The 17,227-nt window shown below is 38.4% G+C and overlaps 1 protein-coding gene and 1 long non-coding RNA gene across 5 annotated transcripts in view; one reads left to right on the top strand and one right to left on the bottom strand.

Moving 5' to 3' along the window:
- nbeaa (neurobeachin a) overlaps positions 1 to 17,227 on the top strand; it is a 913,644-nt gene that overhangs the window by 301,336 nt on the left and 595,081 nt on the right. For 2 of the 4 annotated variants that reach the window (XM_072577218.1, XM_072577213.1), the window contains 3 exons: positions 6,423 to 6,577; positions 11,758 to 11,887; positions 15,330 to 15,457. In XM_072577218.1, the coding sequence (XP_072433319.1) occupies positions 6,423 to 6,577; positions 11,758 to 11,887; positions 15,330 to 15,457 (413 nt within the window). Of the gene's footprint in view, positions 1 to 6,422; positions 6,578 to 11,757; positions 11,888 to 15,329; positions 15,464 to 17,227 lie in introns of all 4 variants that reach the window. The other 2 variants (XM_072577214.1, XM_072577212.1) reach the window with 2 other exon arrangements.
- LOC140481281 (uncharacterized) overlaps positions 1 to 17,227 on the bottom strand; it is a 146,690-nt gene that overhangs the window by 93,096 nt on the left and 36,367 nt on the right. The window contains exon 2 of the long non-coding RNA XR_011961491.1: positions 11,736 to 11,874. This is a non-coding gene — a long non-coding RNA (uncharacterized lncRNA). The remainder of the gene's footprint in view (positions 1 to 11,735; positions 11,875 to 17,227) is intronic.

Below are 17,227 nucleotides of genomic sequence, written 5' to 3'. Positions count from 1 at the left end.
CCTCCTAGATACATTTGAGGTACGAGGGGATTGGAAATCTGTGAACATGGTACTGCTGTTCAAAAAAGGCTGCAAGAGTTAGGGCCAAATAATTATAGACTATCTCAGTTTGACCTCAGTGATGGGCAATATCAGCATTAAGATATGATCAAAGTGAGATTAATAAGGGATAGTCTGCATGGTATGTTCAGGGAATATTGTATCTAAATATGAATTTTTGAGGAAGTAACTAAGAGGATTGATGAGGGTGGTGCAGTGGATTTTGTGTGCATAGATATTAGTGAAACATTTGACAAGCTCCCACGTGGTAGATTGCTCAAAAATTAAAGCCCAGAGCAACATAGCAAGTTGGATCCAAAATTGGCTCAGGAAACAAAGGATGGATTTTGTTTGCAAAAATAGTTTCTAGTGATGTTCCACAGGGCTCAAATGGTGAATCCTTTGTTGCTTGTGGTGTATGTTAATAATTTAGATGAGAATATGGGAAATATGATTGGGGAATTTGCAGGAAATATAAGTTTGCTATGTAGTTGATAGTCAAAACGATGGCTTACTCTCTGATTCTATTAGTGTTTTGGTTGCAAGAATAGAATGCAAGTGGAATTCAGTCTGGGGAAGTGAGAGTTTTTGCAAACAAAGCAAGAGAAGATGGGGCAGCAAAATGCAGGGTATGCAGACAATGGAAATGTGGGGCTGGTTTAAGCAACAGATATTGCATGCCCTTTATAGGTATATCCCTGTCAGACAGGGAGGAAGTGATACGGTAAAGGTTTACTACAGAAATTGCATCTCTTGTTAAACAGAAGGAGGAGGCTTATATGTTGAGTTCAGATGAGGCGGTGGGGAGTTACAGATGAGCTAGGAAGCATTTAAAGAGAGAGTTAAGAAGAGCAAAGAGAGGACATGAGCAATCTTTAGCAAATAGAATAAAGGAGAACCTTAAAGCTTTATGTGAGGAATAAAAGGATGACTAGGATAGGAACAGGGCCAGTCAAAGACAGAAGTGGGAAGTTGAGTGTGGACCCTGTGGAGATCAGAGAGGTGCTAAATGAACATTTCTCTTCGGTTTTCACTCAGGAAAAGGAGAGTATTATAGAGGAAAAGAATGAGGTACGAGATATTAGACTAGAAAGGATAGAGGTTACTTACGAACAGGTATTATCAATTCTAGGAGGAGTGAAAGTAGTCAAGTCCCCTGGGCCTGATGGTATTTATCCGAGGATTCTCTGGGAAGCTGGAGAAGAGATAGCAGAGCCTTTGACTTCAATATTTGAGTCGGCATTGTCTACAGGTTTAGTACCAGAGGCCTGGAAGATTGCAAATGTGCCCTTGTTCAAGAAGGGCAGTAGAGTTGACCCAGGTAATTATAGACCAGTGAGCCTTACTTTTGTTGAAGGAAAGGTTTTGGAAAGGATTATAAGAGATAAGATTTATAATCATCTAGCAAGCAACAATTTGATTTCAATGGTCAACATGGTTTCGTCAAGGTCAGGTTGTGTCTCACAAACCTGAGTTTTTTGCGCAAGTGACCAAGCATGTGGATGAGGGTAGGGCAGTTGGCGTGGTATAGACAATAAGTGCAGGAGAAGGCCATTCTGCCCTTTGAGCCTACACCACCATTCAATATGATCATGGCTGATCATCCTTAATCAGTATCCTGTTCCTGCCTGATCTCCATAACCCTTGATTCCACTATCCTTGAGAGCTCCATCCAACTCTTTCTTAAATGAATCCAGAGACTGGGCCTTCACTGCCCTCTGGGGCAGAGCATTCCACACAGCCACCACTCTCTGGGTGAAGATGTTTCTCCTCATCTCTGTCCTAAATGGTCTACCCCGTATTTTTAAGCTGTGTCCTATGGTTCGGCACTCACCCATCAGCGGAAACATGTTTCCTACTGCCAGAGTGTCCAATCCTTTCATAATCTTATGTCTCAATCAGCTCCGTTCTCAGTCTTCTAAACTCAAGGGTATACAAGCCCAGTCACTCAAGTCTTTCAGCGTAAGGTAGTCCCGCCATTCCAGAAATTGGCCTCGTGAACTTACACTGCACTCCCTCAATAGCCAGAATGTCTTTCCTCAAATTGGGAGACCAGAACTGCCCACAGTACTCGAGGTGTGGTCTCACCAGGGCTCTGTACAGCTGCAGAAGAACCTCTTTGCTTCTATACTCAATCCCTCTTGTTATGAAGGCCAGCATGCTATTAGCCTTCTTCACTACCTGCTGTACCTGCATGCCTTCATTGACTGGTGTACAAAAACACCCAGATCTCTTTGTACTGCCCCTTTTACCTAAATTGATTCCATTTAGGTAGTAATCTGCCTTCCTGTTCTTGCCACCAAAGTGGATAACCATACATTTATCCACATTTAAACTGCATCTGCCATGCATCTGACCACTCACCTAACATGTCCAGGTCACCCTGTAATCTCCTAACATCCTCCTCACATTTCACCCTGCCACCCAGCTTAGTATCATCCGCAAATTTGCTAATGTTATTACTAATACCATCTTCTATATCATTAACATATATTGTAAAAAGCTGCGGTCCCAGCACTGATCCCTGCAGTACCCCACTGGTCACTGCCTGCCATTCCGAAATGAAGCCGTTTATCACTAATCTTTTGTTTCCTATCAGCCAACCAACGTTCAATCCAAGTAGGTATTTGCGCCAATACCATGCGCCCTAATTTTGCTCACTATACATGGACTTCAGTAAAACCTTTAAGGTTCCACATGGTAGGCTGTTGGCGAAAATGCAGAGGCATGGAATTGAGAGTTTAGTAGTTTGGATTAGAAAATGGCTTTCTGAAAGAAGGTAGCGTGTAATGGTGATTGGAAAATATTCAGCCTGAAGTCCGGTTACTAGGGGTGTGCCACAAGGATCTGTTTTGGGACCGCTACTGTTTGCCTTCGTCTAAGTTATTTATGAAAGTCACATAGGTGGATGGATTAGTAAATTTGCAGATGATACTAAAGTTGGTGGAGCAGTGGACAGTGTGGAAGAATGTTACAGGTTGCAGGGGGACTTGGATAAACTGCAGAATTGGGCTGAGAGGTGGCAAATGGAGTTCAATGCAGCTAAATGTGAGGTGATGCACTTTGGGAAGAATAACAGGAAGGCAGAGTACTGGGTCAATGGAAAGATTCTTGGTAGTGTGGATGTGCAGAGGGATCTTGGAGTTCATGTACATAGATCCATGAAAGTTGTCATCCAGGTTGATAGTGCTGTTAAGAAGGCATACGGTGTGTTAGGTTTCATTGGTAGAGGGAGAGTGTTCCGGAGCCGCAATATCATGCTACAACTATACAAAATGCTAGTGCGGCCACACTTGGAATATTGTGTACAATTCTGGTCGCCATATTTCGGGAAGGATGGGGAAGTATTGGAAAAGGTGCAGAGGAGATTTACCAGGATGTTGCCTGGTCTGTAGGGAATGTCTTATGTGGAAAGGCTGAGAGACTTGGGTCTGTTCTCATTGGCAAGAAGAAGGCTTAGAGGGGATTTGATAGAGACATACAAGATGATCAGAGGATTAGATAGGATGGACAGTGAAAGTCTTTTTCTGAGGATGATGATGTCAGCTTGTATGAGGGGGCATGACTACAAATTGAGAGGTGATAGATTTAAGACAGACATCAGAGGCTGTTTTTTACGCAGAGAGAGGTAAGGAAGTGGAATGCCTGACCTAATGTAGTCAACTCAGCCACATAAGGGAGATTTAAACAATCCTTAGACAAGCACTTGGATGATTTTGGGATAGTGTAGGGGGACAAGCTGAGAATATTTCACAGGTCGGTGCAATATCGAGGGCTGAAGGGCCTGTTCTGTGCTGTATTGTTCTATGTTCTATGCAGTAGAATGAAGTAGTATTGTCAGGTATAAAGGGAGTGAAAGACCTTGGAGTGTATGTTCTCAAGTTTCTAAATGTGGCAGGACAGGTTGATAGGGTAGTGAAGAAGCCCGGTGGGATGTTTCCCTTCATTCAGTGAGGTATTTAGAAAAATGCAGGAAAGTAAATCTGGAACTATATGGACAGGGAAGAACCATTTCTTGTATTGGAGAGGTCAGTTACAAAGGGGCATAGATTTAAGGTGTTTGGAAGAAGGATTAAAGTGGACATGAGGTAAAACCTTTAGCCTAGAGGGTATGAATTTCTGGAATTTGTCTTTTGGTCGTTTTCCTCGTTATTAGACTGTATCGATGCCATGTATTCTGGAATATCCACATAAATGTCTACCACTGTTTTTCTCTTGATCTATCCTTTAACCTAATTCAGCTAACTCTTCTTTCGTGGAAGAAATATTTTTTAAAAAGTTGTCTTGGACTCACTGTCCCTCAAATTGGATGCAACTGCAATCATATTATGATTACTACTGCTTAGGGCTGCCTTCATTGTGATACTGATTAATCTGATCTTGTTACACAATGCCAGGTCTAATATGTTCTGCTCTCTGGTCATTCCACAAAATGCTGTTCTGGAAGCTATCCCAATAATATTTTCTGAACTCCTCCCTTAGGTTATCTTTACCCAACTGATTGATCCAGTCCATATGTAGATTAAAATCTTCCATTACTCCTTTATGCTCTACCAACCATGTGGAGCCTGTACACCAACTTCCCCAATTGACTTCTTGCCACCTTCATTTCTCATCTCTACCCACAATGCTTCTCTGTCCTGTTTTCCTGAACTTGGGTCATCCCTGTTTATTGTGCTAATACTATCAATACTATCACAAACAGTGCCATACCTCCACCTTTTTCTAGTTTTTAAGAGTTTTTTTTTGGGATGCAGGTGTTGCTGGCAAGGCCAGTATTTTCTGCATGCAAAGGCATTGCAGAGGACAGTTAAGAGTCAACCACGTTGCAGTGGGTCTTGAGTCACATGCAACCCAGAGCAGGTAATGATAGCAGACTTTCTTCCCGAAAAGGACATCGGTGAACCAGGTGGGCATTTACATCAATAATTGTTATACACTAGCTTTTAATTGCAGATTTATTACATACATTTAATATTTAATAAATATCTGCCATTGTGAAAATTGACCCCTGTCCTCAGACTGTTAGCCTAGATTATAAATTGAGTGGTATTGCCGTCACCTTCCATTAATATTCCTGTCCTTCATTAATTTGTTGTACCTTTCAAAATTCAGGTCCTAATTCATGTCATCCACCACTATGCCTTTGCAATAGCAACCAGACTGTATGTACTTATTTCTGTTTGCATTCTCAGATCAATTTTGTTTTTTTTCTTTGATAGATGCATTCAGATACAGAACCTTTAATTTTCTTTATGTAAATGCTAATCTCCCTTTTCAGTCAAAGTCTGTTCATAATTTTTCATGTTGATACCAGTCCTATTTGATCTTAACTCTGTTTTTTGATCATCTATTATCTTCCCAAATGTGGTCCCTTGCCCCCACTATTAAGTTTCCAATCTAATCTTTGCTTATTATACCAATACATTATACTTTTAATATATTTCTAAAAACCTTTCAGCTCACATTAATACAGAATATGAAAATGCAGGCACAATATCAGAAATTGCTGGAAAAACTCAATAGCATCTGTGGAGGGAAAGCAGGATTAATGTTTTGGGTTCAGTGTCCTTTCTTCAGAGCTGAACACATTGTGAAGATGGGTCACTGGACCTGAAACGTTAACTCCTTTCTTTTCACAGGTGGGCACCAGACCTGCTGAGTTCTTCTGGCAATTTCTGATTTTGTTTCTGACTTCCAGCATCCACACCTTTTTGATTTTTATGAAAATGCAGACTGCTGCACATTGAAATAAATGTCAGCCTCTCACTGATTATTCTGATTAGAAAATCAATGTACCATTGACAATGCAAAACTGGACTTGAAATATTAACTCTTCTTTCCACAGGTGCTGCCAGACCTGAGTTTTTCCAGCAATGTTTGATTCATCCACAGTTCTTTTGTTTTATGAAAATGCAGTGAAAATTAATGATTCAAGCAAACATACACATTGTGGCAAAACAAGCCACATGTATCTACTTTAGGAAGTGCTTTTGTTTCATTTTGGTTTGTATTGGCATCAGTCCTTTTCTGTACCCTCATCTGCATAGTGTTCTCCATTGTTAATGGATATCAGGTGGATAAAAGAGAGTGACTAGAATTACATTTGGTTCAACTGATCTCTTTTCGCGTTTATGCTCCTGACTGGAGTTTTCCCATTATATTTCATTAACCATTTAGCATAACCTCCTGTTCTTTTCCCTTTTGTTTACCTAGCTTCCCCCAAAGACATTAAATTCTTTGCCACTGTATAAGGAACATTTCGCACATACTTGTAAGGAAGATATATTTTAGTAAAGGTACTTTTCATGTACAATGCAAATCTATACACTGGTATACTCATGAGAGGATGTTACATTTGTTGTATTTTTCCATATTCTTAGGAGTGTTGTTGTACCTGTAAAGAAACCACCTCCAGGCAGTCTGGCCGTCAACACAGTCGGTGGTATCGGTATTACGAGTAGTCTCGTCACTGGCAGTACAAGCAACGTAATCTCTCCTGCAACAGCTACACCAAAAAGTATGATAAATACCACAGGTACAGTCAACAAAAATCTGGTTATAAAGGCTGAAGTGCTTGTTGAGAGAAATGTTTCTCTCTTTACTGTAAAATGTTATGAAAATGTTTCAGTATGAATTTCAGCAAAAAAATATTTCCTACATATAACATGTTTTGATATGGCAACGGTAACAAGCATAGATGTGTTCTTCTTGGTCCACACTTCTCCAAATGTTGTCGATAATTTGTTGTATAAAATGCTAATTTTAATCAATCATAGTGTATAGCCACAATCTGATTTTTCCCAATCACAAATTGCAATCTGTGCAATTTTCTAAATATTCTTTCAAGTTGCAATTTCATTACTCTTTAAGTTGAAACTCTCAGGCAGTCCTGAGGTTTATTCTTGTGCAAATAAATATGCTTTCAAATTACTCAGAACAGTGAATATTGCCAATTGATTTTCCCTTCTCTCACCACAAAGGAGGTTATAAAGGTAGATATTCATGGTGGTGGTGAGATGCCGTGGAGGAATGAAAATTGTAGCCAAAACGCAATTCGCAATTGTGGAACCAGTTCCGTGGGTTTACAATTTTCACAGTGCTACGTAAGGGGACAGGCTGATTCTGGTTCTGCGCCTTCTAACCTAACCAGCTCCCCTATGGGAATAGTCATGTCCAAGTCCTCCGCAATTTCCATTGAGTCAGGCCATCTTTTAAAGAACGTGTATTTCATTGTAACTCAAGCGATATCATGAACCATAGTTTGAGTGAGGCAGTCTGTTGAAAGATAAGTTTAGAAGGTCTTACCTTTACCCTTTGCCCATCCACGCACTTCCCATTATCTGTCATACCCTACATACTAAGCAACGCTTCTTCATCTGTCCCTTGTTTTTCCCATGTTGCACACTAATGAATGTTTGGCACTCAACCAAACATTGTCATACATGTGTGGTCCTATGGGAATTTACATAAGATAGATGTTTCAGATTTTTGCCTTTTTTAGACTTAACACGTCCTGTTTCAGTCAGTGGTTTGCACAGACCATGTAGTACAGATGTGGCTGGACAGACTGAATGCAGTAATGATAGTTTGTTTTGCCAGAGCTTCCGGAACAAGAGGTTATCATCTCAAAATACACAGTCACTTAGGACTGAGATGAGAATTCTTTTCACTCAGGAGTTGGTGAACCTGTGAAATTCTCTACCACTGAAGACTGTGGAGGTGGTCACTGAGTATATTTCAGAAATAAATAGATTTCTCAAAGTGTCAGGAGTCTGGATCAGTCATGGTCATGTTAAAGGGTGAGGTAGAGTTGATGGACTATATGACCTTATCCTGCATCTATTTTCTAAATAGTGTTTGAATGGGCATGGTTCAAGGATCCATGGCCAATGCATAACTTGGCATTGAGTGTATGAAGCACCATGGGAGGAAGAGGGGCAGTGTTGAGAGGTAATGGGGCTTGGCATGGCAGTTATGAATGGCTATGGGAAAGTAAATGAAGGGCACTGGGATGGTTGGGTGGATATTGTTTGGGACGGTGGGAGTGCTGGCAGAGTACAGTTGGTGTTGGACATGAGCGCCAGAGAACCTTACTGTTTGCATAAATTGTTAAATACACTGCTTCCATATCCTCAAGTCCCTATGGCTGCATTTGAACTCTTGCTGAGGGTGAAGTGCATGCCTTTTACATTCAGCCCTCTCCAAAACTCTGAAAATCGCACTTGTTAAAAACATGGTTTTTGAGACAGACGTGCAAAACTGGTATTTTCTTTACTTCTGCAAGAATGAAAATTCAGCCTATGATCATCCATTCCGTAGACCGAGAAATTAACCTACATTCATTGTTATGATGTTGCTTGGTAATGCTTCATTTTCTGTCCTTCTAATGTTAAAATATATTTCCAATCATTTATTTCCAGAAATAAGGTGATACAACAAGAATATCTCAAAAAAACATTCAGACCTAGGCTTTAATAGTTTTTGCTCATAAAGTAACCAGTTGACTTGCTTATTATTATTTATGTTCAGATTTAAACCAATTCGACTCACTTGAATTTATATGATGCCTTAAATATCCTTAGGCTCTCCCACGCTGTTTCACAGTAAATGTATTACTTCTGATATGTGGTTAATGTCATACATCATTGACATATAGCTAACACAACTAGCAATAAGATAAATGACGCGCAGATCCATTTTTTAAAGTATGCCAATTAGGGAATAAGTACTCATCAGCATACTGAGAGAACCTCTTCATTCCTCTTCAAATAGTTTCATTTCCGAAAGTCCTTTTACATTTATCTAACAGCAGTAATAACCTATGAATTAGGAGCAGGAGTAGGCCTCTCTGTTTAATATTCCCTCCATTTAATGTCTCATCCAAAGATGTAAGCATTAGTGTAGATCCATGTACTCTACTCCTGGAGTAGAGCTTCAAATACAAACTTTTGAGACAAAGGCAAGAATATTACCACTGCATTTAAACATTTAGTCTCTGGTGCATTTGAGTCTATATGAACTGCAACTGAATCATTGTATTTATAGATTTAGGAAAAGGCAAAGCTTTTGAAAGATAAAGTAAAATGTAACATGTACCTGGGATGGCAATGCACTGGATTTGTACTGCATACTGTTCAAAGCAAGTATTCTTACTCCACTTTGTTTCATTGCAAGATCTTGCTGTGAACTGTACAAATGCTGCAAGTTTAGCATTGGTCTGAAGTGGAAATCATTTTGCACTGTAATTAACTTAGAATTTCAATATCCCTGAAATGCATTTATTTTCAGTTGAAGGACCCCATCTTCATCTGAACTGTGCAAAAATTTAGGAATCAACTGCAAAGGTACCATTTCCTAATCTATGATTGTTTTCCTCAACTCTTAGAGCAATTTCATCGATATTTGCTATCACCAAGACTGGTACAAATACAGTTCAATAAATCTGCCACATCCTTATTTTCCTTGAGTAATTCTCCAAACTCACTCATTATTGGCCCAATGCTCATTAATTCTCTTTCATTTTAATCTTTCATGGGATATGAGCATTACTGCATTGGCTAGCATTTGTTGTTCATCTCTACTTGACATGAACTTGCCAAGCCATTTTAGAGAGCAATTCAGAGTCTAAGTCACATGTAGACCAAGGTAAGGACGGCAGACTTGATTCCTTAAAAGACATTATTGAACCAGCTGGGATTTTATGGCATTTGATAATGGTTTCATCACTCCAGCTTTTTATTGAATTCAAATTCCACCCTTTGCCATAGTGGAGTTTGAACCCAAGTCCCGAGAACAATACCTGGATCTCTGGATTAATAGTTTAGCGATAATATCACTATGCAGCCTCCCTCTTTTTATATATGTCTATAAAAACTCTTACTGTCCATTTTTATGTTTCTTTCTGGCTTTCTCTAGTATTCTAATGCTTTCCTCCTTGTGATTCTTTCAGTCAGTCTTTTCAGTATTCTGTCAAATTTCTGATCTGCCACTCACCTTTGGGTAATAATTTGTATTTTCTTTAAGTTTGATAGTATCACTCACTTTATTATTTAACCACAGAGTGTGGTCTTCATTATTCACTCTTGATGGAATGTATCTATTCTGTGCATTCCAAAATATTCTATTAAATGTCTGCCACAGCATCTCTATTGACCTGTCCTTTTAACCTGCAGTTCTGATGAAGACTAATCGGACTCGAAACACTAACTTAGCAGGTCTGGCAGCATCTGTGGAAAGAAAGCTAAGTTTTTCCAGAAATTTCTGTTTTTGTTCCTTAACCTAATTTACCAGTTCACTTGCTCTAATTCTGATTTTATGTCCTCATTATTGCCCTTGTTTAAGTTTACAGTATGAGTCTTGAGTTCAATCTTATTATGGCCACTGCTACGTAGAATTCCCTTCATAGTGTGCTCATTCATTGATCTTATCTTGTTGAATAATGCCAAGAACATGCTGTTATAAGAATCTATCTTGAAAACAATCTTTTTAACTCTTAACTCTTTAATTCCTGGCTACTTTTGCTACTGACTTTTTTTCCTGTCTTTAGGTAGATTAATATCTCCCATCATTGATTGAAAGTAGAAAAGACAGTAGCCAGTCTAATGAGATCTTTGAGACACTGTGGCTGGATAATCTGCTTTAGTGATATGAATTAAAGATAGACATTGGCCAGAACTCTTAGAAAGTCATCCTTTCGGCAATTTTGACTTGTACCATGGGTCTTGTTTATGAACTTAAGAGTGTATGTGGTGACTATTCCTTCTAAAAGACAATTTGTTTGAATGCACAGTATGAGCATTGCATTGGGGTATCAGTTCAGAGTTTTTGCTAAAATCTCTGAAATGGAGCTTAGATCCACAACCTTTTGTCTCTAAAGTGAGAATCCAAATAAGTGGACTATTGCTAGAGAAATTGATAAAATCAATAATCACAAAAAATATTTCTAAGTAATTTATGTATTAAATTTGAAGTATAAACTATTATGAACCAAATTAGTAGAGAGCTTTTGCATGTTAGAAATTGGCCTTGTGGTCATAAATGTAACTTGTGGGATGTGTCCTAATTTTCTGCATATCAAAATGCTATCATTGAAATAATATACAGGTAGAAGATCCTTTATCCGAACATCCAAAAACTGAAAAGCTCAGAAATCCAAAGGTTTTTTTGTGAAGTTTATTTTCTCATTAACAAGATTATTTGGTGAGGAAACACTTAACACTCAGATGCGACATGAGGGGGCGTGGCCAAGCACTGACAGGCCGAGCGTTTCTCTGTGAACACCCCAAGTCGACACCGACTCGATGTGTGTCGCTCAGATGTGACATAGGGGTGTGGCCAAGCACGGACAGACTTGGGGTTTCTCTGTGAATGCCCCCAAGTCGACACTCACTCGATGTGTGTCACTCAGATGTGACTTGGGGAGGGGAGTGTGGCCAAGCATGTTCTCAGTTAGAAGTCTGCTTCTCTGGTAAGATTTTTTAAAATTTCGCCATTAAACTGTCACATTCTGAAAATCGAAAAATTCCGAACTCCAAATGACAGCTGGTCCCATGCATTTTGGATAAAGGATCTTCTACCTTCTAGCTATTTTCACTACATTCAATTTAAGTATAATTTTTATATTAAACTAGTAAGGTTGTATGTCTTTTTATTGACATTATGCAACACACCAATTCCATCACTTTCCAGTTTACCTTTTGTACTGCTTTTGCACAGGTGCTGCAGAGGCTGCTTCCACCTCGTCCTCTTCCTCCTCTTCCAGTTTTGTGAATGGTGCAACCAGCAAAAATCTTCCTGCAGTTCAAACAGTTGCTCCAATGCCAGAGGATTCCGCTGAAAATATGAGGTTAAATTCAGTCTTCTTTTCTATTCTCTCGCATTTCATTCTTTTCTGAAGCCAGCTAATATGATATTAAATTAAAACTAATTGAAAGCATCTTTGGGTTGTGTAGGTAAAAACATAGTCAGTCATCATGTAGGAGCATCGAGGTGACAATGATCATAACATCATCGACTTTGATTTCTGTTTGACTAGGAGAAATGTGAATCTGTGATTAATCCTTAAGAATTAAATGAAGGTAACTGAGGATATGCAGACACAAGAAATGTCAGCTTTTGAACAGATATATTTGTTATTTTCATGGTAAAAGTTTTGAAAAGCTACTCAAAGCTAATTAAAAATCAAGAGGTGACAGTAAGAGATGAACTCAGTACATATTAACATCACCAGGGAACAGGTGCTAAGAAAGCTATTGACCATAAAATCTGTCAGGATCTTAAGACTGATGACCTGTATGCTTGGGTCTTGAAAGACATGGCAGCACAGATGGACACGTTAGTTCTAATCTTTCAACATTCCTTCATTACTGGAGTGATTCAGCAGATTAGAAAATAGCAAATGTAACTTATTTATTTGAGGAAGAAGGAAGGCAGAAAACAGATAACTGTGGCCCGTTATCCTAGCATCTATTGTAGGAAAAGTGATAAAGGTAGTAAAACCATATATGGAGGCAATATCTTTTGAGGAGACGTTGAGTACATTGGTCCTGCATTCATGTAAATTTGGAAGAATATGTGACCACCTTATTGAAAAGTATAAGATCCTTCGGGGACTTGATAGAGGAGGTTTGAAAAGGTTTACTTCCCTTTGTGGGAGAGCCTAGGACCAAAACATGTTATCTTAGAATAAGGAATGACACATTTAAGACAGAAATGAGCAGAAATTTCTTCAGGGTATTGATTCTGCAAAATTCTTTACTGCCCAAAGGGCTTTTGAGGCTTAATCATTAAGTACATCCAAAGCTGAGAAAGGTTTTTTTTTAATCAGTAAGGGAATCAAGGGCTATGGGGAAAAGGCAGGAAAGTGGAATTGAGGATTATCTCATCGAATGGTGGAGCAGACTCGGTGGGTTGAATGCCCGACTTCACCTACTACGTCTTATGGGAGGAAGAAATTGTAGAAGCATTTGTTTTAAAATCATGATTTAATCAGTTAGAGCCAATATGGCTATGTGAGGGGAAATTGGGTCCAACTTATTAGAGATTTTCAAAGGGGAGGAGTCATGGTGGATCAAGAAGAATCGGTAGATGTAGTGTACTTGGATTTTCAAAAGGCATTTGATAAGGTGTCACATCAAAGGTTGCTGCACTCAAGTGCACACAGTTTACAGAATAACATATTAGATGGATTTAAAAAAACAGAAAGCAGACTGTATTAATAAATGGGTAATTTTGGTTGGTAAGTTGTAACTAGTGAAGTGCCACGGAGGTCTGTACTGAGTGCTCAACTGTTTACAAGCTGCATCAATAATTTGGATGAAGAGATTACATGTGGTTACTAAATTTGTCAGTGACGTCCAGAAAGGAAAATATAATTGTCAGGAGGATATTGAGCATCTATAAAGGGCTGTAGACAGGTTAAGTGAATGGGCAGGCATTGATAGCTGGAGTGTGCATACCATAAGTAAATGTGAACTTATGCATTTTGAAGAATAGAAAAACTATATACTATTTCAATAGAGGTTGCAGGGTGCTGGTGTTCAGGTATGTAAATCACAGCAAGATAGTCTGCAAGTATAGCAAGTGATTTGCAAGGTGAATGGAGTGTTCTTGATGATCTCGAAGAATGGAAATTAATAGTAATAATGTGGTTTAGTTGCAGCTGTATAGGAATTGGTGAAACCACATCTAGGGTGAAGAGCTTTGGTTTCCTAATTTTTGAAAAAGGTTTAATTTCTGTTTAAGCAGTTCAGAGAAGATTTACTTGATTCATCCCGGGAATGAAGGACTTACTTTATGAGAAAGGTTGACCAGGTTAGGTCTATACCCATGGGATTATAAAACATAAGAGCTAAGTTTATTAAAACATATCAAACTACATCAATAATTTCTATGTTGGATATTCAGAACATGTTTCTTCTTGTTGTGAAAGTCAAAACTAGGGACATAGATTAAGAATAAGAGGCCATTTTAAGGCAAAGATGAGAAGGATTTCTTTTTCTCAGATAGTTGTTAGAGTTTGGGATTCTGTTCCTCAGAAGGTTATGGAGATGACTAAAATTTATTCAAGGCTGGATTAGATGGAATTTTAATAGACCAGGGATTTAAGGATTTTAGGGTATAGACCGAAAAGTTGAGCTGAGACCATGACCAGATTAATCATGATCTGATTGTGGAATAGGCTTGAAATGCTAAATAGTCTACTCCTGTTTCTACTCTCTTGAATGTTAATTATCTGTGTAGATTTTGAAAATTTCAAGTATAAACCCCAATTTTTGCTTTGTTCATTATTTCAGTGCTAGTGGCAACAGGGCATGTGATTGATCTCAAAAGGAAAGGAAATTATAACAAGCTTGCTCATTGATATCCAATGGTCCTGATTTTAAAAAGACTGAGAAAATTGGGAAATTCAGCTTTGATTTCTCCCTCCCACATAATTGCATTACTACTTTAGAGCATGTTGCCTAGCCTAATACAATTAGTACAGACACTTGAGAAAAATACAAGATGGTTAAAAGTTTATTTTCAGTGGAAGAGGAGAGGAAATTGTGTTTATAATAAGCACCTATGCTTTTATATCTTGTATTATTCATGTTATATATATACACTAAGCTGTGAGCTCTGATTCAAATAAAATTCTAGAGGTAAAAGCAAAGTAATTCCAATCAGCAAGAACATTTCAAATTACAGTTCAGAACTTTCGTAGTATAAGTTTCTAAGTGGATTGACTTAGATTTGTGAGATTTTAGTATTTCAGTGGTTGAGGTGAATAGCATCAATGCATTTCAAGGGAAACCAGGCAAATGCTTATGGAAAAAGGAAAATGAGATTCTGATCGGGTGAACTGAGAAGCTGCTTTATTTTCTTCTTTAAACCAATACTGCCACCTGCACATTAAGATATCTATTTTATGTATCTCATGTTACGAGTGTCTGTACAATCATTGTTCCTGAGGCTGCATGCTCCTTGTATCTAAGTAAAGCTCTTCAACCTTTTATAAATTATAATATTCCTACAACTCTATCTGTCTTGTCGTCTATCAAAACATTTCTCCTGTTAGAATTTAAGGCCTCATTCTTTACATACTTGCTGTAGGCTGGTGTATTCTCTTTTACTGATATCAGTCATCTGATCAGTTACATCATCATGATCTCATTATACAATGAAAGGTTAATATAAAACATGAACTAGTTGAACTGAGTGCCTTGTTTCTGTGTTATAGTATATGTCATTCTGTGGTTGCATACAATTTTATAAGACTAAATCCTGTTTCTTTTATTTCTAAATAGCATCACAGCAAAACTTGAACGAGCTCTGGAAAAGGTTGCTCCACTGTTACGTGAGATTTTTGTGGACTTTGCACCATTTCTTTCAAGAACTCTGTTGGGCAGCCATGGTCAAGAATTGTTGATCGAAGGTACAGGTGCTGTATAGTTGATTTTTATCTACATGGCATCTATGTAACCTTTCTGACAATTAGTTCATAGCATGGTTGCTGATATTTGCAGGTTACATTGATAGTGGAGAGAATCAGGCACAGGAAAATTTCTAAACTTTTAGGATAGTTGTGTGGTAACTTACTTTTAACACTAAGTTATATTTTGTTTCTTTAGCTAAGATAGTAGATCATGTTTTACCTCCTAGCCTCATGACTTTTGCATTATCAGACACTATAAAATTTGAACCCAATTGAGACAAAATCTGTGATTCTGTAATTATTCCAGATATTTGAAGTTTGGTTAGAATATTTTTCTAACCTGAATACTGCCTTTGAATTTTGATTAATTTCATTATTCAGTTATACTTTTCAAATTAATATGTACCCTTTGAATCTTTGATACTTTTGCAATTCCGACAATAAAATGAGTCATTAAAAATGTATTTGGAAACAGAATCTCTATCATATAAAACTCATAATCCCGATTCTCTACTCTCCTACTCCTCTCCGATTTATCCATTCACATGTATTAAGTTCTCTTTGTTAAACTACGAAATGTGACAAAACGCAAGGGATAGAGGAAGGTGGAGATAATTTTGCAAATAGATGCCACATGACAACAGGTATGAATGATGCCTTGCATTATCACACATTATGATGGTCTCAAAACCTAGTCATAATCATGCACATTTTCTTGTTGTGAGTTAGACCTAGACATGTTATAACAATTAGAAATGTAGTCTCTCACTGGCATTGCTTGTGAGTAAGGAGAGGGCCAAGTACGTTTCCTCTGGTTTACCAGAGGGAACTACTTTTGTTGTGGTAAGCATTAGCTTGTAATTTTCTGTTTCAAAATTGATAAGTGAAGGTACAATGTGGTGATAGCTGTCTGGCTGAGCTAGATAGTGGAGTAGAGGTGAGTGTAGTGGCCATCAATAAGAGAAAGTGTTGGAAAATGAAATGTCTGAGGGTGAATACGTCACCCCACAGGTCTGAAAGATGTAGCGGAGAAGACTGTGGAGGCATTGGTGGTGACCTTTTGGGCATCACTGGAGTCAGGTATGGTCACAGAAGACTGGAAAATGGCTAATGTAACACCGTGAGGAAAGGACTTGGCAGATGGAATATAAAGTGGAAAAGTGCAAGGTTATGTGCTTTGGCAGGAAGAATGGAGGGATTGTATATTACTTACATGGAGAAAGTTGCAGCACAGAGATTTGAGGATCCTTGTGTGTAATCACAAAATGCTAACATACAAATTCAGTGGGTAATAGGGAAGGCAAATGAAATTTTGGCCTTTTATTTCAAAGGGAAAGGAGCATAAAAATAGAGAAGCCATGCTAAAATTAGAGAAAGCACTTGTTATATCTCACTTGTAATACTGTGAAAATGTTTGGTTCCCATATCTGGGAAAATTTATATCACCATATGGAGGTAGTCCAGGGAAGGTTGACTTGCTTGATTTTGGGTATGATAGATTTTCTTTTGAGGAGTGTTTGACTAATTTGGGTTTGTACTCCATAGAGTGTAGAAGACTGAGGTGACCATCTTGAAGCACACAGGATTGTTAGGGGACTTGACAGGGAAGATACTGGGCAGGTTTTTTCTTCCTTTCCAGGAGAGTCCAGGGCCAGAGGACATAATCTCGAAATAAAAGGTCAATCATTTTAATAGAGGAGGAATGATGTTTTCTCTCCAAGCTTGGCGAATATATGGAGTTGTTTCTTGCAGTGAGGTGACAAAGCTGGG

The sequence above is a fragment of the Chiloscyllium punctatum genome, chromosome 9, assembly GCF_047496795.1.
Source record: "Chiloscyllium punctatum isolate Juve2018m chromosome 9, sChiPun1.3, whole genome shotgun sequence".
Taxonomy (NCBI): Eukaryota; Metazoa; Chordata; class Chondrichthyes; order Orectolobiformes; family Hemiscylliidae; genus Chiloscyllium; species Chiloscyllium punctatum.
Note: the sequence above shows the minus strand (reverse complement) of the source record. Positions and strands in the feature narration are given on the sequence as shown.